This window comes from Mustela nigripes, chromosome 1 (assembly GCF_022355385.1).
Source record: "Mustela nigripes isolate SB6536 chromosome 1, MUSNIG.SB6536, whole genome shotgun sequence".
NCBI lineage: Eukaryota > Metazoa > Chordata > Mammalia > Carnivora > Mustelidae > Mustela > Mustela nigripes.
Window position 1 is genome coordinate 223,861,130 of NC_081557.1, and position 23,234 is coordinate 223,884,363.

Sequence of the window (23,234 nt, forward strand, 5' to 3'; positions counted from 1 at the left end):
CTGTTCTTCTGCCAAAAGCCTTATTACCCGAGTACTGACTACTTCTTCCTGACTACTTTCAGGTCCTAATTTAAGTAGCAAACTTCTCCCAGTATATACTTGTGCACGTGTGCGTGCATTATCCCTCGTGTCTGCATTATTTTTCCCATTGATTTTACCAAGTGACATGCAATAAATTTAACCAGTGCCTGCCACACAGTATGTGTTCAATAAATACTTGTGGAAGGTGGAAGGGAAGGAAGGGGAGAATGAAGGAAGGAAGAGCAACTATCAAAGGAAGATTTTGGTGACTGGCTAAATATGCAGGTTGCGAGAAATATAAGATTCAAGAATGACCAGATTTTCAGGTTTTTGGTAGTTACAAGCTTGGTGGTTCCAGGAATTCAGATTAGTCATACAGAAAGAATGTATAGGTTGGAAGCCAGGGAGACAGAGAAGGGAAAGATTCTAAATGTTTGTTTTTCTCTAAAAGAATGTGATAAGAAGATGAGAGCCAATACCTAAGCAAGAAATTAGTCCAGAAAAAAGCTTTGTATTTTATTTTTCTCCCAGTATTCTCCAATCATTGCAAGAGAGATTGTCAGTCCTTTTGTCATTTATTTATGCATTGCCTGTTAAGTTCCAGGATCTGCTCTAGATACTTTATATATTTTGTAACTAATTCTTACCCATAAGAATTAGTTATGTTATTAGCTATATATTATACGTAATAATATTATATATTATATTATGTTATTAGTTATTCTAACCCATAAGAATTACCCAAAAACCATAAGGTAGGTTTATTCACGTTTTTCCCAGTGGAGAAGCAGAGGCTCAGAGCCCAAGTTCAGTACAGCTACCATAACCCCAAGTTAGGGCTGCCCAGTTTCAAAGTCCTTGTAAATTTTGCCCTTTAATTTATGAAAATTTGAATCAATGAAGAGTGTTTTAAAGAATCTTTTTTGAAAATTTATCGTTTAAAATTCTCTAAGTTGGTTTGAATAAAAATGCAAAAGCTGCAAATGAAAAAAATTGTGTAATAATTCTAAGTTAAAGTGATTTCTAATTGATATCAATTGCTCCTTATGTGCTTTTTATTACATAAATAACTTATTTCTTAGAAACATTCACCATATATATGTATTCAAGAGACTGAAGAAAACTATAGGCTCAAGTAAATCTTTTATAGCTATATGTGGACATTTTAGATGTAATTCTGCTGTATAAACAATAGCTGGGAATCACAATGCAGTTTCTTACAGCTCTCCTACATAAAGTAAATCATTACCATGTATAGCCTTATCCTTATAAAGTTCAGTTTTCACTTAATTAGTAAGTAATCAAAGTTAAACTTCCTAGTTAATTTGCTAGTTAGTGTCTGGTTAATTGAAATTGTTGTCTTTATATAATCACAAAATTTATAGCAAATTTACAACTGAACTGTTACTTCCTTACAGATACAAATTTGGAATCTCAGAAGCTAAAACAACCCGGGTTAGAATGGAAGTTGGCAGATCTTTGCTTGTATGCTAGGGTGGCCCATCAGAACATAATGTCTGACATACCACCTCTGGCATTATCACCTTACAGTCACCAGGATTCTCTCTAGAGCGGTCTCAGATATCTTGTCTTCTCTAGGGCAACAGAGACTCAGGGCTTATATCTGTGCTTATATTTAAGCACAGATCTTCTCCTAACATTAGTATGTTCCCACCAGCTGCTAAGGGAGAATTAATATGAACATTTCTTTAGAAATTGTTTTCTTTCCAGGCAATGCTAGAAAGATTAAGTATATTTTCCTTTGGCATTATTTTACTTTAATTATATTAATTTATTATTGGTTGCATTGGTTTATTATTATAGTAGCCATGTTACTGCATTAGTTATATTAATTGTATTATTTTGTTATTGCTTTTGTAACAAATTACCACAAATTTAGTGGCTTAAAACAAGTATATTTTCTTACAGTTCTGAAGATCAGAAGTTTAAAATGAGATTTAGTGAGCTAAAATCAAAGTGTTGTCAGAGTTGTGTTCCTTTTACAGGCTCTGAAGGAGAATACATTCCCTTGCCTTTTCCAGCTTTTAAGATAAACCTGTATTTCTTGGCTCATGGTCCCTTTCTCCATCTTCAAAGCTAACAGATAGTATCTTCAGATTTCTCTGATTCTGACCCTGTTCCCTCTTTCCTTCATTTACAAGGATCCTTGTGGTTATGTTGGACCTAACAAAATAATCTAGAATAATCCCTTCCTGGGATACTTGGGTGGTTCAATCAGTTGAGCATCCGTCTCTTAGTGACAGCTCAGGTCCTGATCTCAGGGTTGTGGGATGGAGCCCCACGTTGGGCTCCACTCTCAGTTTGGAGTCGGCTTGAGATTATCTCTCTTCCTCTCCCTCTACACCTCCCCCCACTTACGCATGCACACACTCCCTTTCTCTCTCAAAAATAAATAGAAAGAAATCTTAAAAAAAAAAATACTTAAGGGGCACCCAGGTGGCTCAGTCGATTAAGCATCTGCCTTTGGCTCAGGTCATGATATTGGGGTCCTGGGACCAAGCCCCAAGTTGAGATTAAGATGTGGGTGTTTCTTGGGGGAGCATTATTTTATCTACCATGGTGGTACAGGAAAGTTTGACAGGAGAAGGGATTAATGTTATTTACTGATTTGATAAAATTTTATAGATTTGGGATTTTTTAGAACTTAGTGATTTTACTAAATTATTGGCAGATATTCATCACAATTATAGGTCTAAAAATAAAAATTATATAATTATGATCATTTTACAGTATATACAAATATTGACCCATTATGCTGTATACCTGAAACTGTTATAATATTACTATGAGTTAATTATATCTCAACAAAAAAGATATGATTATGTCAATAGATGCCCAAAACATATTTGAAACTGTATTTAGTAACAACTATTTTATTATATTTTTATAAAAAAACACAACATAAAATTTACTATCTTAACCATTTCTAACTGTACAGTTTGGTAGTGTTAAGTATATATACACTGTTGTGCACTTAACATCCTTTTTTTCTGTAATCTTTATATAAAAGAATGGAAGTATTTTTCATGACGTATAATATTTGTGTGAAACCAACCTTTGCCATCTTAACATAAGTTAATGTTACTTAAGGTTGAAATACTAGAGATATTCCCACTAAAGCAAAGAAAGAGCATGAATCATTTTGGAATTTCTAGCCAATGAACAAGATAAGAAAAATAAATTAGAGTTACAGATATTAGAAAAAATATAAAATTATTATCAAGTATAGATACATAAAAATTCAAAGGAATTAACTGAAAGCTATTAGAACTAATAAAATAATTCAGTAAAATATGTGTTTACCCCAAAAAATATTAAAATTATTTACTCTTGTAAAAATGAGAAGTAATCAGTTAGAATATACAGTGGAAAATAAAGAGTTGGATGACAAAGAGACTGAGTTCACTCACACTGTAAATATAAAGAAATTCTGGATAGAAGATACCAAATAATGTGACTACATAACCTTTTATGACAGTTCATCACAGTTTTCAATGCACCTATCCTCTGGACAGTTCTATTTCTATGTATTTGTCCTACAGAGATATTCATATATATGTGAAAATGACACAGTAAAAGGCAAATTATTTTGGCTCTGCCAGAAATAGCATAAAGTTGAAAATTTATTAAATGTTCATTTATTGGTGACTAACCCATTAAATTATGGTATATATCTATAATGAAATACAGTACAGCTCTTAAAATGAAGTAGCTTTATATAAAGCAGCAATGTATTCATATGTACTGGTTTGAAAGGATCTCTAAAATTCATTATTAAGTTAAAAAAAGTCAGATACTGAACACTGTATATGGTGTTCTACCTTCTGAGCTGAAACAGCTTTTGTGAAGGTCCCCAATAACTAATTCTAATGACCAATGGCCATTCCTCTTCTAAATTGATCTCTCGGGACGCCTGGGTGGCTCAGTTGGTTAAGCGGCTGCCTTCGGCTCAGGTCATGATCCCAGCGTCCTGGGATCGAGTCCCACATCAGGCTCCTTGCTCAGCAGGGAGCCTGCTTCTCCCTCTGCCTCTGCCTACCATTCTGTCTGCCTGTGCTTGCTCTCCCCCCCCCTCTCTCTGATAAATAAATAAAATCTTTTAAAAAAATAAATAAATAAATAAGTTGATCTCTCAACAGCATTTGACCTAATTGTGCCCTTTCTTCACTTGGCTTTTAAGACACTACACTGGTGGGACGCCTGGGTGGCTCAGTTGGTTGAGCAGCTGCCTTCGGCTCAGGTCATGATCCCGGCGTCCTGGGATCGAGTCCCACATCGGGCTCCTTGCTCCACGGGGAGCCTGCTTCTCCCTCTGACTCTGCCCTCCACTCTGTCTGCCTGTGCTCGCTTTCGCTCGCGCTCTATCTCTGACAAATAAATAAATAGAGTCTTAAAAAAAAAAAATATATAAGACACTACACTGGTTTTGGTTCTTCTCTTACTTTACTGGTCACCAGAGGCAAATCTAGCATTTTGGGAACTAAAGTTTATATAATTTGGGAAACCCTTTAAAGATAGAAAATATATTACAAATAAATCGTAATTAGGTAAGCACATGCATAATGGTTTAGAAGAAGAGGGAAAATCATAACTAATTATTAGAACAGTTAGATTGTCAGGTCCCCTTTATCTGAGATCTTATTAGGCAGTTTACTAGAAATGCATACTTAGAAATGTTTTCTGGTCACATCCTGACTTGCCCTCCTTACTTAGAGGACACTACACCTCCCAGCAATTCCCAGCACTCAAAGGGACCCATCCAAATGAGAGGTCCTAAAGAGACCCTTCATTAGCATCATGGGAAATTCACCTCTCTTGGTTACTCCTTAACCTCCAAGACTGGTTCCTTCCCTTCTCCCTCATATCTTTGGTTAAAGTGTCCCAGGTCTCAGTTCTTGATCTTTTCTCTAGTAATACCTACTCACTTGCTGATTTCACCAAGCTCACCTATCTTGTGACTTTCATTATCATCTGTATGTTGATAACTTCTAAATTCATACCTTGAGTCCAAACTTCTCTCCCATACTCCAGACTGGTATCTCCAACTGCCTATTCAATACCTCATTTAGGTATTTTGCAGATACCTGAAATACAGTACGTTGAAAACTGAAGCCCTGAAATCATTCCCAAAATTGTTCCACTCAGCTCTCCCTATCTCACTTAATGGTAACCCCATTTTACACTTATTCAAATCAAACATCCTTCCACTTGGCATTATTCTTGATTCCTATTTTTCTGACATTATATTTAGAATTTGACCATTTTTTCCCACTTTCACTCTGTTGCGAGATGAGTTCCCAGGGAAGGAGACCCAAATTGAGATTAGCATGCCAAAGATTTATTACAGAGTGCTCTTACGATCAACACCTGTAGAATGGCAATGAATAAAGCAGGATTGAGCAGAGGAAGAAGTCTAGTTGCAATACAGTATAAATGGAAGCCTCAGCTAATCCTGAGATGGGGGCAGCAAGTTCAGACCTTTTTGCCAAGTATCAGTTGTCATCGGATGCAGGCCATTCCAGGAAAGGGGCATGATCCTTGAACAAAATAGCTCTCTTGAGCAGAGGCATTCCCTGAAAGGAGCTGACTGCTGAGGGTAGTTGAGGATCAACTGCTTCAGCACCACTAGCAGCGAATTCCTTTATTCCTAAAGAGAATCTGGGGGGCACATCCCAGTGCCCAGCACACACTGCTACTAGCTTAGTCTAGGCTATTATCAGTAGTTTCCTAAAGGGTCTCCTTCCTTCTGCCCCTGCCCCACCCCCATGGCCAATTTATTCACAGTGGCTAGAGTGATCCTTATAAAATATCAGTTAGATCATTATACTCCTCTGCTGAAAACCCTGCCTGCAGTGGCTCTCCATTTCACTTACAATGAAAGCCAGTATCCTGACAGTGGCCTGCAATGCCTTGCATAATTCCGTCTCTCTTTACTTTTCTCACATATCTCTTCCCACTCATCTGCTCCAGCCACAGTTGTATTCATGGTGTTCCTCTCACATATCAGGCATTGTCCAGCCTTAGCAGCTTTTAGATTGTTGACTCTTCTGCCTGGAATGCTCTACCCCTGGATATCTGTATGTTAACTTTCTCAAGTCCTTTCAAGTCTTTGATTAGATGTTATCTACATACAACTAATGAATCGTTGAGCACTACAACAAATACTTATGATATACTAAATGTTGGCTAACTGAACTTAAAAAAAAAAAGTTATCTTCTCAATGATTTCTACCCTGAGCACTCTGTTTTTGTTTTATTTTGTTTTAACATTTAGACATTTTTTTTTAAAGATTTTATTTATTTATTTGACAGAGAGAGATTACAAGTAGGCAGAGAGGCAGGCAGAGAGAGAGAGGAGGAAGCAGGCTCCCCGCTGAGCAGAGAGCCCGATGCGGGACTCGATCCCAGGACCCTGGGATCATGACCTGAGCCGAAGGCAGCGGCTTAACACACTGAGCCACCCAGGCACCCCACATTTAGACATTTTTAATTTAAATTTAATTAACATATATTACTGATTTCAGCAGGCCTATGATTCATCAGTCTTATATAATATCCAGTGCACCTTACATCACGTGCACTCCTTAATGTCCATCACCCAGTTACCCCATCGCTCCATCCCTGTCTCGTTGAGCAACCCTCAGTTTATTTCCTATGATTGTGAGTCTCTTATAGTTTGTCTCCCTCTCTGGTTTTGTCTTCTTTTATTTTTCCCTCAATTTCCCTAGATCCTCTGTTTTGTTTCTTACATTCCACTTATCAGTGAGAATATATGATAACTGTCTTTCTCTGATTGACTTATTTCACTTATCATAATACCCTCTAGTTCCATTCACATCATTGCAAATGGTAAGATTTCATTCTTTTGATGGCTGAGTAGTATACCATCATGTGGAGATTGTGTGTGTGTGTGTGTGTATGAATAATATATATATCCATTCATCTGTTGATGGACACCTGGTGGGTTCTTTCCATAATTCGGCTATTGTGGACATTGCTGCTATAAACATAGGGATGCAGATGCCCCTTCAGATGACTGCATTTGTATTTTTGGGGTAAATATCCAGTCGTGCAATTGCTGGGTCATAGGGTAGCCCTATTTTCAACTTTTTGGGCAACCTCCATACTATTTTCTAGAGTGGCTACCCCCACTTGCATTCTCACCAACAGTATGAAAAAGTTCTGAGCCCTTGCTCTTAAATGGCAACCCTTTCCCATTTCCCGTTTACTGTGTTTCCATAACACCTACAACCTAAAATACCATATCATGTAGTTATTTGTTATGTTTGCTATTTATTACCCCCACCATAATTAAGCTCCACAGAGAGGTGTTTTGTTTTTTTTTTTTTTTTAATTTGTTTGCTTGTTTCCTTTGTTATATCCCAAACACCAGGCACCTAGAAGAGTGTCCAGGGCGTAGTAGAAACAGAAGGAAAGAATTAGTGAACTGATTTTAAAAGATAACATCTATAGAAATCATTCAGAGGGGCGCCTGAGTGGCTCAGTGGGTTAAGGCATCTGCTTTCGGCTCAGGTCATGATCCCAGGGTCCTGGGATCGAGCCCCACGTCGGACTCTCTGCTCAGCCGGGAGCCTGCTTCCCCCTCTCTCTCTGCCTGTCTCTCTGCCTACTTGTGATCTCTCTCTGTCAAATAAATAAATAAAATCTTAAAAAAAAAGAAAAGAAAAGAAATCATTCAGAATGGAGCACAGAATAAAAGTAATTAAATAAGTCAAGTAAGTAAGTGTAGCTCAGTCACATCTTACAGAAGTCAAGTAGAAGTGAACAGAGAATGGAGTAAAGGCATCATCCAAAAAGATAATGGCTGAGAATTTTCCAGAAATGGGGATAAAGAAAATTTAAATTTGAAGAAACATGACAGTCTTGAGCCGTATAAATAAAAACCAAGTAAAATATACTAGTGGGTGGGGAAATATAGAATATAGATTAAAATTAAAGTAATAGTAGTAGTAATACTAGCTAACATCTTGATAATATTCACCGTGTGCTAGGCACTGTTCTGCACACTTTTTTTTAAAAGATTTGTTTTAGAGAGAGAGAGTGAGAGACAGCACAAGCGGGGCGGGGGGGTGTCAAGGAGAGGGAGAGAGACTCTCAGACTCCCCCTGACACAGGACTTGAGATCATGACCCTGAGATCATGAACTGAGACAAAATCAAGAGTCAGATACTCAACTGACTGTGCCACTCTGGCACCCCAACACACTTTATGTATATTAATTAAGCCCTACAATAGCCTTTGATATAGATCTTATGGTATGCATATTGCATGTGAGGAAACTGAAACACCACGAAATCTAGTAACTTCCCAATGCCACACAACTAGTAAGTGGTAGAGTTCAAATTCTAATTAGAACTCTAGCAGTGCAGTGTCAAAACAAATTCCAGATAGGTAATGATTTTAACACAAAATGAATTTATCAGAAATGCTATACAAATGGCAAGATTTCACTCTTTTATGGCTGAGTAATATTCCATTGTATTTATATACCACACCCTTTTTACCCACTCATTACTCTTCATCTGCAGCAACATGAGTGATCCTAGAGAGTATTATACTAAGTGAAATGAGTCAGGCAGAGGAGACAAAAACCACGTGATTTCACTTATATGTGGAACTACGAAAACAAAACAAATGAATGAGCGAAAAACAAAAACTGAGTTATAAATACAGAGAACAATCTGGTGGTTGCCAGACAGGAGAGAGGTGGGAGGATAGGCAAAATAGGTGAAAACTTCCAGTTGTATAATAAATAAGTCACAGGGATTAAAAGTAGAGCATAAGGGTTATAGTCAGTAGTATTATAATAACTTTGTGTGGTGATAGAAGGTAAGTACACTTAACGAGGTAAATATTGCATAATGTTTGGAATTGTGAAATCACCATATTATACACCTGAAACTAATATGACATTGTATGTCAACTATACTTCAACAAAAAAGAGAGACCTAGAGGATAAAGAAGAGAAGATTGTGTGAATTCAGAGGCAGAGGTTAGAGTTGTACAGTTTCAAGCCAAGGAACACCTGGAGACACCAGAAACTGGTGGAGGAGACAAGAGAGGATTTTCCCCCAGTAGCTTCAGAGGGAGTGTGGCCCTAACATTACCTTGATTTTGGATCTCTGGTCTCTAGGACTGTGAGAGAATAAATTTAATCTCTGTCTGTCAAATAAATAAATAAATCTTTAAAAAATAATAACAATAAAATAAAATGCCCATTGCTTTCACCAGACAGCTAGTCCAGTTTTAGGAAGTTAAATAAAGCTGTACATAAATATTTAACTATAGGGAGGTTTATTGCAGCATTGTTACAGCTGGGAAAAGTGGAAAAATTAAATGTTCAACAATAAAAGGTTAAATAAACTATTGTTTATCCATATAGTGACACATTTTCTGCAACATTAAAAATATGAGCAGAGAATATTTATATTATTGAGAAAAATGGATTGTAGAATTGCATACATAATTCTGCTTGAAAAATGGATGTACATATGAGAGCAGTCTGAAAGGATATACATCAGAATGTTAACACAGCTGGGCTTAGGGGTATTTGATGATCTGTACTTCTAATTTTTACCATAACCATGTATTCCTTGTATAATGTTTTAAAATACAATAAAAACAAATCAGTGGTAGTGGCTGGTATACATTTCACCATCAGGCCTCACTGATGTGCAATCTCCTTATCTATTTTTTTTCTAAAGCTGGGCTCCGTTCTTATGCCTTGGATCTACAGTTTCTTTATTGGCTCCTGCGGCTAGTCCAACCCTGACCTTGTGCCCCTATTCTATTAACTGGACTTCTGCCTTTCTCCTGGCATTTCCAATTCTTTTCTCAGTAATATCTTTTGAATCCCAGGTCTTCCAATACCAGGACCCAGATTTCCTGTCACCGTTCACCTTGGGATCAACCTTTTGCCCCAAGATTCTAAGCTGATGTCAGCAACCCAGTTCCTCCTAAGAATATCCTTGATTCTGACTTTCTGCCCTTCCTGTTTTCATCTCCAGGCAGATGCCACACTCCACCTGCTGGGCAGAACAACCAGCTACTAACCTGTATTGGGCTGCCACTTGTTCTCCAGCTGCCTTCCCTTCTAGATGCCATGAGTTGCCTTCCCTTGTACCCTGACATGCCCAACTGCCAGCTGCTGCATTCCTGCGAAGACTCTAGGTCCAGTTTCCTGCACTTCCCAAATGACTCTGTGCCACTCTAGTTAACTAGGGTCCCCGCTACACATTTGTTACTGGGTTAAATTTCTCCCAGCTGTTTCTCATTTCCAGATAGAAAACAATAAAAGAATCCAATGGTATTTAGTGCCATACATTATCTGCTATTGTTCAAGGCTAACAGTGAGAAATCTTTGGGTCAACTTTGAGTGAAAAATCACATTAGCATCCACTAAAACACTTAGCATAAGTGTACCAATAGAGGGCGCTCCTCCCATTTCCAGATACCACACTGAACTGGAAAGATTCCATCCTGCTCCTCCTAAGAGGGAAATAGCAATAAATTACCTGTTATAAAACAGTGCTTAATTGTTTGTTTCTTACACTATTGTACCCAGGTATTGCTTTGTTTTTCCCGGGACACATCTGTGTTGGGTCATTTTGCGTACAACAGTGCTTCACCACCGAAATCATACATAAGAGGTAAAATTTTTAGTTAAAATTTTAGTTACATGAAGGGAGTATTCTCTAAGACTTACAAAATCATACCAAGACTGTTACATTTTATAGCTTTTATTGGTGTTGTTGAATACATAAGAGGTAAAATTTTAGTTACATTAAGGGAGTATTCTTTAAGATATACAAAGTCATACCAAGTCTGTTATATTTTATAACATTTGTTGGTGTTGTTGAATTTTTTATTGTAAAGTACTTAAGATTTCTCTCAGGTTATTTTAACTGTGCTTTCACTCCTACTCAAATCAGGGCGCAAGCAACTCATCACAATCACAAGCAAGTGGTTTCCAGAAGCAGCACTTAGAGTTGCCTCTTTTATCTTTCCTGCCTCTTTCTCCTCCGTTGGTGTTTTTGTCATATCTGTTGACTTTCCCTCCTAATTATGAGTTTATCACACAAATTTGCTTTTTCTACTTCCTTTTCTCCCTTCTTTATCCCTTCCCTTGGAATGGTCTACCACCCTTAAATTTTGATGTAATTTATATGCTATTAGCTCTCTAATTTCTATTTGAGGGCTTTCTACTCTTCTTTATCACTAGCTGCCTACAAGATATTGCTATTTCAATATCTTGCTGTCACCTGACAACAGATCTGATTTCAGCTGGAAGCTTTTACCAATTTCTTTTTATTAAGTGGTGAACACCCAACACTGAGAGCTTATAACCCCATTGTGTATGATGGTTCTGCTGTTCCCATAAAGAAAGAAACTATTTCTCCTGTATCTCCCAAGTCTGTCTAACCTGATTACTATAGTCCCTGCCCTAGGACAGGTCTACATAACCTGCTGTCCTTCTGACCAGTTGGCTGTAGATTGGGGGTGTGGGGGGTGTCCAACAACTTGCTTTTTGAATTCAATTAATTTTCTAGAGGGGCTCACAGAACCGAGGAAAACATGTCCATTTGCCAGTTTTTAAAAAAGCATGATAAAGGACACAGGTGAACAGCCAGATGAAGACATACATAGGACAAGGTCTGGGAGTGTCCTGAGCATAGGCGCTTCTGCTCCCGTGGGCAGGTGGTGTGTCATCCTCTCAGTGATTGTGTGTCTGCCTACCTGGAACCTCTCTGAATGCCTTATTACTGGGATTTTGTGGTGGCTTCCTGGGGTGGGCATGAGCAGTTATTGACCTCATTTCCAGCACTTGTCTCCCTCTCTGGAAAATGGCAGACGGAGCTGAAAATTCCAAGGTTCTAATAATTACTTGATCTTTCTGGTGACCAGTCCTCATCCAGAAGTTCACCAGAGTCACTCCAGTAGAACAACAGATGCTCCCAGTCTCTTACCACTGAGAAATTTACAAGGGTTTTCACCTAGCTCTATATTTAATGTCCAGCTGGCGTTCTGTACCATCCATATCTCTCCCTCTCTCTCTCACACATCCACTTTTCATTATTCCAATCTTTCCTTACTCACAAGCTCAGTCTTTGTTATCTTTGTTATCTCCACCCTAACCTAAGTTGTTCATACTCCTTATTCTTTTCTCCTCTCTGTCACCACTCTCAAAAAAAAAAAAATTTCTTTTTTTTTTTTTTCCCACTAAAAGCTTACCGTAAAGCCAAGTACAAGAATGCATGAGACTAGTCAATAGACTCAAAGGTATAAGGGGGGAAAAAAACTGTCAAGATAAAAGCTACTTTAACATATTCAGTGGAAAGCAGGAAAAAACTCAGAACCTTAAGAGTTGAGGGAAAGCTAGTTTTGATTTTGGTTGGTTTTTTTTGAGGGAAAGCTATTTTTTAAAACTACTTTTAAATATTTGATTATGGTGAAATTACTTTAATTTTCTGAAACAATCCTGATTCCCAATATTTAGCCTCATTCTTAGACCACATAAACCTTTTTAAGATTCAGAAAATATTACCACTATATGGTTTAAGACATTTAATTTTTAACTCTTCAGTACATTCCAAAGGCATGTAAGCTAATGAGGCATTGTGAGGCTTAGGACTTACTTTAATGAATAGATTAGAATTATTTATAGTTAGCAAAACAAGTCTATGCTTCTAAATTGATGCTTCTCTTCTTAAGTTCTTAAGGAAGTTGAAAGCAGTTGTTATTTTAATTACTTTGTATCAGTTGCTCATACTTAAGTTTATACTGTTGACTTTGAGGAAAAGATTTGCTAATATCAAAAGATTAGCTGGTAGATTTTCAAATTAATTCCATATCCTGAAACGAAGTCAAAGGAGCCGGTAACTCTAGTAGTTTTCAAAACACCATTATGAGTACATCCACAAAATTAGTTGTTTTTTAAAGATTTATTTTAATCATATTGAAACTTTCTATGGTTTTTCTTGCAGGAAAACTAGGACTAGAAGAATATGCAGTCTTTTATCCACCAAATGGTAAGAGTAATACCATTGCTTCCTCTAGTGGGAAATAGGAAAATTGCAACTTTTGTAACAAATGTGACCTTGTCTATGTTGAGATGGATAATTTATTATCTAAAGTAAACCTTTTATAGAATATCTCTTAGAAAAAAAGGAAAAGAAAAAAAAGAATATCTATTTTAGCAAATTTTTCCCATGTTTGTGGTAGGTTTGTGCTAACCTGTGCACACCCTATCTGGCTTTCCTTGAAACCAGTAATGATGTTTGTGAGAAAGCTGATCAGACTTAGGTCTAGGGTGCTTCATTTTCTTCTGCAGGACACTGACTGGGCCATCCACGGCCTTCCTTTTTTTTTTTTTTTTTTTAAGCTTTCATGTACTTATTTGACACAGAGAGCGCAAGCAGGGGGCGTGGCGTGGCAGGCAGAGGAAGAAGCAGACTCCCCACTTAGCAGGGAGCCCTATGTAGTCTTGATCCTAGGACTCCAGGATCATGACCTGAGCCTGAGCCAAAGACAGATGTTTCACCAGCTGAGGCATCCAGGCCCAGGGCCTTCCTTTTGATTTCCCTGCAACAGTGCTCGAATCAGTTGAGTGCATTGCCCGGTGTTAAACTTTGTTATTCTCATAATTTTACAAGTGTGGTATTTATGAAATAAAAAGATTTTGAATGGGCACCTGGGTGGCTCAGTCAGTTAAGCATCTGCCTTCTGCTCAAGTCATGATCTCAGGGTCCTGGGATTGAGCCCTACCTCAAGCTCTCTGCTCAGTGGGGGCCTGCTTCTGCCTCTCCCTTTGCCCCTCCCCTGGCCCTCCTCTGCCTATGCTCTCTCACACACTCTCTCTCTCTGTCAAATAATAAAATCTTTAAAAATTTTTGAAGAAATATATCACCAAGATAATCTATTTTGACTGTATAAACTGATCAAATGTGTAATGACCTCATTATATATTAAGTATTCATTTGAGATTATTGGACATTTCTAAGATCTGCTTTTCGGAAAAGCACTATAGAACATTCCTCTTTCTGATAATTTTAAGTTGCATCCTGAAGAAGTCCACCCAGTAGAGTTAAGAACATGGACTTTATAATCCAACAGATGTGGGTTCAGATCCCAGTTCTGCCAGCTCACCCTGTGACCTTGGGTAAGTTGTATGACTTTGCCAAGCTTCAGATGCATCATCGATAGCACATGGATTAGAAGAGACACGATCTATAAAAAGGGCACAGTGACTAATAAGTAGCCAATGCTCAGAAAACGCAGTTGCTACTGGTGTATTTTGCTTCTTTGTCAACCTCTCCATGTGAAAGTCATACTTGGCATTCACAGCACTGATCTCTCCACGCACCTGTCACTGTGACCTTTCAGGTTCTTCCACTGGCCATCCTTCTCTGCCCCTCTTAAGTGAAGCACCGGTGTTCTCCCGTGGCCCATCGCACCCCAATTCTGCTGCTCTTCTTTTCACATGTTTTCCTCAGGCTTTTTTACCTGCTTTCTTGGTTCTGTTTGTTCATTACTCTAAAATTTACATCTGCAGTTCTCACCTCTAAAATAATTAACTCAAGCTTAACATATCTCAACATGAACTCATTCATTTATCTTCCTCTACCCACTATTCAAAAAAAAAAAAAAGGTTAAAAACAAGATGAAATTAAGAATGAAACAAAACTGCTTTTTCTCTCTCAGTTCGTTGTACTCTCATCTAAGCAGTCATTAAGGCCAAATGCCAGGTGGTCATCCTTTACTCCTCTCAGTCTTGCATCCCCTCATCTAGTAAGTCACCAGAGCCATCCCATTTTACTTTTAAAATGCATCTGGGACCTCTCCCTTCTCTCTCCTTCACTGTAACTGCTTTGTCTTCAACCAGGCTTTACCATCTCTAGCTTATTAATTGTAATAGACACCTCACTGGTCTGTCTTTTTCCAGCCTTTTCTAGCTTTGCTTTACTATTCACAGTGCTGTCTGAGTTTTACATCTAAAAGGAAAATCTCAGAATTGCCATTTTTCTCCTTAAAGTTTTCTTCAGGCTTACCATCTCTTTATAAGAGATGTCCAAGCCTCTCAGCCTGGCATTCAAGGACCTCTTTTGACTCAGGCCTCTACTCAGTCTGACTCCTAGCTTTCTATCTCCCCTTTTCCTATCTCACTTTTCTTTTATGATAGCAATATCAAATGATTAGCTACACACACGCACACACGGCCCTGTGCACTGTCAGAGCACTGTGCTGCTTCCTGCCTCATTCCCTCTCCGCTCTCATGTATGGAGAAGCCTTTCTTTCCCTGCTCTCAGGGCTCACCTCAGGCACAATCCTTTTCCAGAAGCTTTCCCCACATCCCCAGGTTAGGTTAAGGACCCTTTCTTTAGGTTCCCATAATATCCAGTGTGAAAATCTTTGATACCTCTTATTATATTATCTTGACATTATTCGTTTATGCTTTATCTTCCTTTCTAGATTGCAAAACCCTTGAGGTATAAGGCCATATTAATTTTTGTTCCCCCAGCATCTAGTCATCACAGGGGTTTAATGAGTATTTAATTGAAATAAATTAGAGGATTTTTAATTTTAACATTTATTTATGTTATACCTCTGACTCCTCGGAAACCTAATTTTCAGACAACTTTTTATGTTTATCCAAGAATCCGGAAATCAAAGGAAAAATATCTCTGAAGAGCCCAAAGAAGTGCCCAGGAGTCAAGCTCTTCCTCTCTCCATTCCTAGGAGAGCTTTTTCAACTTAGTTTAGAACATAGTCGGTTAAGTGTCCAACTCTCAGTTTCAGCTCAGGTCATGGTCTCAGGGTTGTGAGATTGAGCCCTGTATTGAGCTCTGAGCTGGGGTTTCTCTCCCTCTCCCCCCGCTTCCCTTGCCTGCTTATACTTGCACTCCCTCAAATAAATAAATAAATCTTTAAAAAAATATATTAGCTTTTACTTCACACACATGCCTAGCAAGCTCGGTTTGCCAGTGTTTATGGTGCCCTGCAAAACTAGAAGCATGGAAAGGGGCCGGTAGAGATAGGAAAGATGACTAACAATAGTAGAAATGAAAATCAGAGGTTTCACAAAGGAAAATAGAAAAACGATAGACCAGCACATAAGAGCACTCCAGAAAATCAGGCTGGGACCATTTTATGTAAAAGCTTTTTAAAAGGTCTCACTGGGGTGTAGCATGCTATCATAATTTAAGACTTTTATTAGGAACTCAAGACACCAAGGAAAAATATTGCTGTAATAACAGTAAGAGTAGCCACAGCAGCAGCTGCCAGCGTTCTCCAAGCAGCACTGTGTACCAGGCAGGGTGCTAAGCACATAGCTTATGTTCATTCATTGAATGCTTACAGAGCAGGTACCTTTGGACGCAGGTATTAATATTATTCCTATTTGTAGATAAGCTGAGGCATAGCATGTCAACTTGTCCAGCTGTTGAGTTTCAAAGGGCTTTGGGTTCAAAGTCCTTTGACTGCAGTGTTCTCCATCACCATGCCCTTTTGCCTCAGGGAAATGTTACTGTGTACGCTAGAGTGTCTTTCAGAAGCTAAGGAAGGGGTAATATATTGAAACATACTGAAAAATTAGATGTATATAATAGGTTCTAAGAAGATACTCATTCAGAATAAAAGTAGTTTGTTGCTAAATAGGGTAAATAGGGTAAACCTACAGCTTTCCGTAAACTTAATTCTTCAGAATTATCTCTTCTTTCAGGTTATTTTAGAATGTTACCAGAATCAGAGAGAACTCTCCTCCCTGGGCAATGAGTCTGAAGTTGCAGAATAAGAAGAGACAAAGAGTAGTGAGTGTGCTGTCCCTTTATTCTTTCCTCAAGGCAATACAAGGCAACATTTTATATTACTCACTCTCTTCTGCCAAAGATAGGAATACTTTAAAATCTTAAGGATACCTCTGGGGTGCCTGGGTGGCTCAGTTGGTTAAGTGTCCACCTTTGTCTCCAGTTGTGATCTCGGGGTCCTGGGATCGAACCCCCAATCAGACTCCCTCCTCAGCAGAGAGCCTGCCTCTTCCCCTCACTCTGCCTCTCCTCTCTGCATGTTCTCTCTCTCTCAAATAATAAATAGATAAAATATAGAAAATTAAAAATATAAAATCTTAAGGACACCTCTACCACCACTGCCACCAGAATTGGCCTGGCTTTCTTGGTCTCAGGGGTCCACACAGAGAGACTATAGCCCACTGACACACTCTCTGTCCCAGACCAGACAGTTGCTTACCCAGGGGCACCTCCCTCCCTGTATCACCTTTCCTAGGGTTGAAATGACAGGCCATAGTGGCATTGGACATTACCCTCTCACCTCATTTGAGGCCTTGTTAGTGGACAGGCTTTTCTGTAGTAGATTCACTAAACAACTGGTGAGTATAATTTCTGAGCTGAGGAGACTCTTCACAGGAATTACATAAGCTTCTCGTTTTTATTTTTTGTTCACTTTATATAACTGTATTCATTAAATACTTTAGTCCTTCTCTGGCTTTCTTTTCTATTCTAGCTGGGTGAGCTGCAGTCATAACCTGAGCACCTGCTACCAAGGAGCTTACATTCTATTGAGGGAGACAAACAATAAATAAGTAAATAAATAGCTAATGAAAATAATTTCAGAGAGGACATGAACAATAAAGGGGAACAAAAATTGATAGTGGGGGGCATTGCTATTTTAGGTCAGGTGATCAGAAAAGTATTTCTGAGGAGGTAGAATATGAACAGTGACCAAATATGCAGACTGGGCTGTGCAAAGAGGCAGAACATTCCGAAGAGAATATACAGCCTGGTGAGGGGCCTATGACAGACATGTACCTGATGCTTTGAAGAATAAGATGATCTGCGGAGCTGGTGACAGTGAACAAAACATAACCTGGTACAGGGTGAGGTAGGAGACTTAGGGACCAGATCAGCTAGGGAGACCATTGATTGAAAATTTTGTCTAGTAAGTCCAGTGTCTGGGCTGATTCCTCAGAGACAGTTTCTGTTAATTCCTTGTTTCCTATGAATGAGCTATCCTTTTTAAAAAACTTTAATTCCAGTTAGTTAACGTGCAGTGTTGTATTAGTTCAGGTGTACAATATGGTGGTTCAGCACTTCCGTACCTTTCTCAGTGTTCGTCATGATTTAAGTGTACTCTTGATCCCCTTAGGCCATACTTTCTTATTTCTTTGCACACCTGGTAACTTTTTTGTTGATAACTAGATCTCTTGACTATTATAGTGTGGTAACTAGGAATCGGATTGTCTCCCCTCCCCAAAATCTGTTGTTGTTTGTTGTGCACTAGTTATTTGTTTCGTGACTTTTCTAAACTGCTTTTGTCAGAATTGTGTTTTTTGTAGGGAGTGCCCACTGAAGTCTCTGTTCATTAGCTTAGTGGTCAGCTGATAATTTGATAGAGATTTCCTTAAATATCTGACACCAAAAGAAAAAAATTACCCCAGACTGTATAGCCTGGCTCTGCGTTGAGGTATTCTTTCAAGGCCAGGCCATTTGTGGTTCTACCTTAGCCTGTGCTTGCTGCCTGCACAGAGCGCAGGAGTCTGGCAGAAGTGAAAGCTGAAGTGCTTCTTAGGTCCTTTCTAGATTCCCCTGAATAGAAAGGAGCTTTTCCCAGCCTCTTCCTTCCCTAGCTTCTTCCTTCCCAGGGTTGCCGGTCTGTCTATGGCTTGCCCCACCCGAGGGAGCTGTAGCGAGTATAATTGCACTTATAGGCTTTTGATGGTGGGTAGGCCACTTAAGCCCAGTCCCTCAGGTACCTACTAGAAGCTACTAGACAGGTCAAGATACACAACCACAGTTTTTTTATTGAAGATCCATATTGTCCACTCTGGGACCAGCAAACTGCCTCGGGAACATGGGGAGCTGTATCTTCATAATTGCCACCAAACTGGACAATGGACGATGGTAGACAGATAAATTAAAATACCACACTGCTCTCTTTCCAAAATTCAGCTTCTCTTTCTTTTATTAAGCATCTCCTTGATTGTGAGGTTTATTATTATTATTGATTCCAGAACTCAAAAAAAGTTGATCTAATAGTTCTAGCCATCACCTTACAGAAGGACAGAGTTTTGGAGTCCCCTACTCTACTATTCGCAGTGATATCTCTTCTCCAGTTCCAAAATCATCCTAACTACTGTGTGGAATAGAAGTATCACTCTAATGTAAACTCCAAGAGAACACGGACCTTTTGAGCACCAACATATTTAGCATCAAGAATCGTGCATGTCATAAAGTCACTCATTGCTCAGTAGACATCGTTGAATGAGAGAGCAAATGAATGAGGGAGTGAATATTGAAGAATATGGAGAACAAAAATAGAAGCAAAGGACAAGACTTAACAAGAGAAATACACATAGATTTTTGAGACTTGGGTAAACAGACATTACAATTTGCTAATACCATTTGTTTCCTACAAGAAAAGAGAAAATAATTAGTTGCTAGTGAACATTAAGCAGAGGAGTTTGGGGACTCTCGATCAGTGGTTATCAACCAAGGGTAATTCCATGTCCCACCTTCCATCCCCCAGGAAACATTGGCCAATATCTGTGGACACTTTTGGTTGTCAGAGCCAGAGGAAAGAGGGGTTTTACCAGTATCTCAGGTGTAGAGGCCAGGGATGTGGTTAAACATTCTGCAGTACACAGGATAGCGCCTCAAAACAAAGATTAGGAAAGGCTCTTGGAAGACATAGTGAAAATATGTCATTTTAAATCCTCTTACAAGTGTTGGGGCGCCTGGGTGGCTCAGTGGGTTGAGCCTCTGCCTTCGGCTCGGGTTATGATCTCAGGGGCCTGGGATCGAGCTCCTCATCAGGCTCTCTGCTTGGCAGGGAGCCTGCTTCCCCCTCTCTCTCTCTCTGCCTGACTCTCTGCCTGCTTGTGATCTCTGTCAAATAAATAAATAAGATCTTTTTAAAAATCCTCTTACAAGTGTCAAGTCTATAAATAGCAATGTACTTTGTCATCTTTATGAATTAAATAAATTAAAAACATCTCATAATCCAAAATTTATTTGGATTTATTTTTATTTATTTACCTGTTCACTATGTGTAGAATGAGGATAACCAAAGGAAATTATTATTTCCAGAAATGAATTCAATAAACTGTACTAAGTAATCCCAAATGAAAGAGTGTAAAACTTTGGAATGATATCAAATTGAGTAAGAGGTGAGATCTGTGACACAACTATAAATGCTGAGTATTAACAGAGACAGTGAGGAAATGAAGAGAAAATATTTAGTAAGTGCAAAGCATTTTAATATTCGGTGTATTTTCTGAGTCATATTTACTATTTATATCTTATTTAGTTCAAGATTTATTTTTGTTGACCATGCTTACCATTTGAGCTATGTCAAAGGCCCATGAAACCATTACTTTTTTATAAAGTTATTCCTATTGAATGGGACAAGGAGTTCATATTTTAGACTTTCTTTAGATAGACAAAGCCTAGTATCTTAAAATAATCAGTTATGGCAGACTTGCAGAACTCTAAGGCCAGGGAAGAAATGGTGTCCCAAGCATCCTGACGCCTGTTAGAAGTACACTCTTGGATGATGGCCACGTGTATGAAACTTGACCCTTGAAAGGCTGAAGTGATGAGAGGCAAAGGAAAGGATTTTGGAAAACTGGCCAAGAACATGACAACCTCTGAGATCAAAGAAACGTTTTAGGCCATATGTGCCTGAGAGTGTTAATGGATTCGTCACTGCTTCTTATGCCTTCTACTTTTGTTGGCCAGAATTTCACTTTGTCCTTCCTCAACAGAGCAGACTGTGCACCCTTTTTTTTGGAATTGTAAGCCCTGGTTAATCTTACCTAATACTCACCAAAAAAAGATTTTCTTAGATTTAAGCTGATACTTAAAAGTGGTGCTGTCCCTTCTGAAAGCGTAAAATAGTTACAGTTGTGGAGCATATGCTGTGTCCTAAATAGTGGACTCTTGCACTTTGAGGACATTAACTTACGTGTGCTTTATACAACTTGGTGAAGTTGGTCTTGTTTATCTCCATTTTCAAAAATGAAAATAGAGACTCAGATGGTGTCACTTGCCTGGAGTCACATAGAATTCATTCATACTCATGTCTGTATGACTTCATTGGCCATTTCTAATTTCAACCCTGAGTTTTTGAGAGAATCTTACGCCTTAATGTTTTTTCACTTTTTAATTTTTTTTATTTGCATATCATTGACACACAATATTACATTAGTTTCAGATGGCCAACATGCTGATTGGATAGGTCTACACATTATGCTGTACTCACCCACAAGTACAGTGAGGCCTGTCACTGTAGAGCACGACTTCAGTACCACTGACTGTATTCCCTATACTGTGCCTTTTGGCCCCTAACTTACTCATTCCATAACTGGAAACCTATTTTCCCCACTCCCCTTTGCCCATTTGCCTGTCCCACTCCCTACTTTCTTGCCCCGGCAACCATTATTTTGGTTCTCTGTTGTATTTTATTATCTTATTTAAAAGACCTGATTATAAATCCTCAAATTTCCATCAATTTATATCTCATTTCTAGAAGATACTGTGCTGGGTGCTGAAGATAATACACAGTATGAATTGTGCCCCTTGCCTCAAAGAGTTTATAACCTAACTGCTTATAAAGCAGCTATAGATTTCAGAACTTGGGGGAAATGTGGGGAAAGTGCAGTTGGCCACAAGTCATCTTAATATATGCATCCCTTTTTGTTGCCTGGCAGTTCATGAATTCACTCAGTATAAGCTTCCTAATTAAAAGTGTCTTGTCTGGACTAGGGTACTCCTATCCTTAGCAGATCCTTAATACATATTTGTAGAATATGAAAATAATAATAATAGTACCACCTCCATTTCTGAGGTTTTTCCCTGCTTGTTCAAATGTTGCTGCAGTAGTTTAACAGAGGAAAGAAAAAGGGTCTTTGCAGTAAGAATACTGGGATTTTGTATAATATCCATTTGCTTTGAGATGCAGTATTTAGAAAGATGTAATATGTACTTATATTTCTGTAAAGCATCAAAATATGTCTACTATTTATTAACTCATTTTCCTCTCAGTTTATTTTCAGATATCAACAATTTTATTTTGTTTTTATTTTATTTTATTTTTATTTTTATTAGAAAAGTTAGAAAATACAGACTTTTTTATTATTTGCTAAAAGCCTATAATTAGTAAAAGATACTAAATTAAGTAGCTGAGAGGGAAGGTAGGAAAAGATAGTCATTCATAAGTAGAAAAAAGATGCTCAACCAAAGATATAAACAGAGAGAGAGACTTGAAGAAAGATGGTGGGTGGGCCCTCAGCTCTCAGCCTTTTTTTTTTTTTTTAAGGTTTTATTTATTTGTCAGAGAGAGAGAGAGCGTGCACAAGCAGGGGAAGCAGCAGGCAGAGGGAGAAGCAGGCTTCCTACTGAGCAAGGAGCCTGATGTGGAACTGGATTATGACCTGAGCTGAAGGCAGCCTCTTAACCTTCTGAGCCACCCAGGTGTCCCGTGGACCCTCATTCTAAGTGTTCCTTGGAACTTGAGCTGGTGGCTATCACATTAGGAATGTTGACTTGTTAATGTGAACCTAATCTGGTTTTGAATTTTTTCAGTTTCTAGAAGCAAAAAACCTTTACGTTGCTGAAGAATCTTAAACTGGAAGATCCTCCTATGTCCACTTTTCTTTAGATCTCACAAATTTTTCTGTGTTTGCTCTAAGCATAATTGTTAAACATAGAATTTTAGAGCTAGATGATATTTCAGAGACAGTCTTAGTTCCTGTGCATGACAAGCAGTTACTAAAACTCGGGAAGTCGGTGACTTTCCTGAGGTTACCCAGCTGTTTTGTATAAGCCAGCTACTTATCTTTTTAACAGATTGGGTTCTAATATACAGGATGAAGTTGTTTCAGGAAGGACATGATCTATTGACTTTCTGAGACCATTACAATTTGTTCTTAAACTTAGTTCTGATATGCTTTGTTCTGTTTTTGTCTTCTTTTTGTAACATATTCAAAGTTTTAGTTTTTCAGTGTTAGCAATAGAAAGTTAACTGGACTTTTTACTTGAAAACTTATAGTTTGTTTTTATACAGGTATTAAAAAGCATTTTTGTTTTTGGTGGTTACCATCACTCAGTCTTTCTAACATTCATGAACAAATGAAGCAAAGATAGGAAACCTTTCTATTTCAG

The 23,234-nt window shown here is 38.4% G+C and overlaps 1 protein-coding gene across 1 annotated transcript in view; it reads left to right on the top strand.

The window, feature by feature from the left end:
- TBC1D19 (TBC1 domain family member 19) overlaps positions 1 to 23,234 on the top strand; it is a 178,211-nt gene that overhangs the window by 135,769 nt on the left and 19,208 nt on the right. The window contains exons 11-12 of the mRNA XM_059382090.1: positions 10,628 to 10,712; positions 13,047 to 13,091. Of these exons, the coding sequence (XP_059238073.1) occupies positions 10,628 to 10,712; positions 13,047 to 13,091 (130 nt within the window). The remainder of the gene's footprint in view (positions 1 to 10,627; positions 10,713 to 13,046; positions 13,092 to 23,234) is intronic.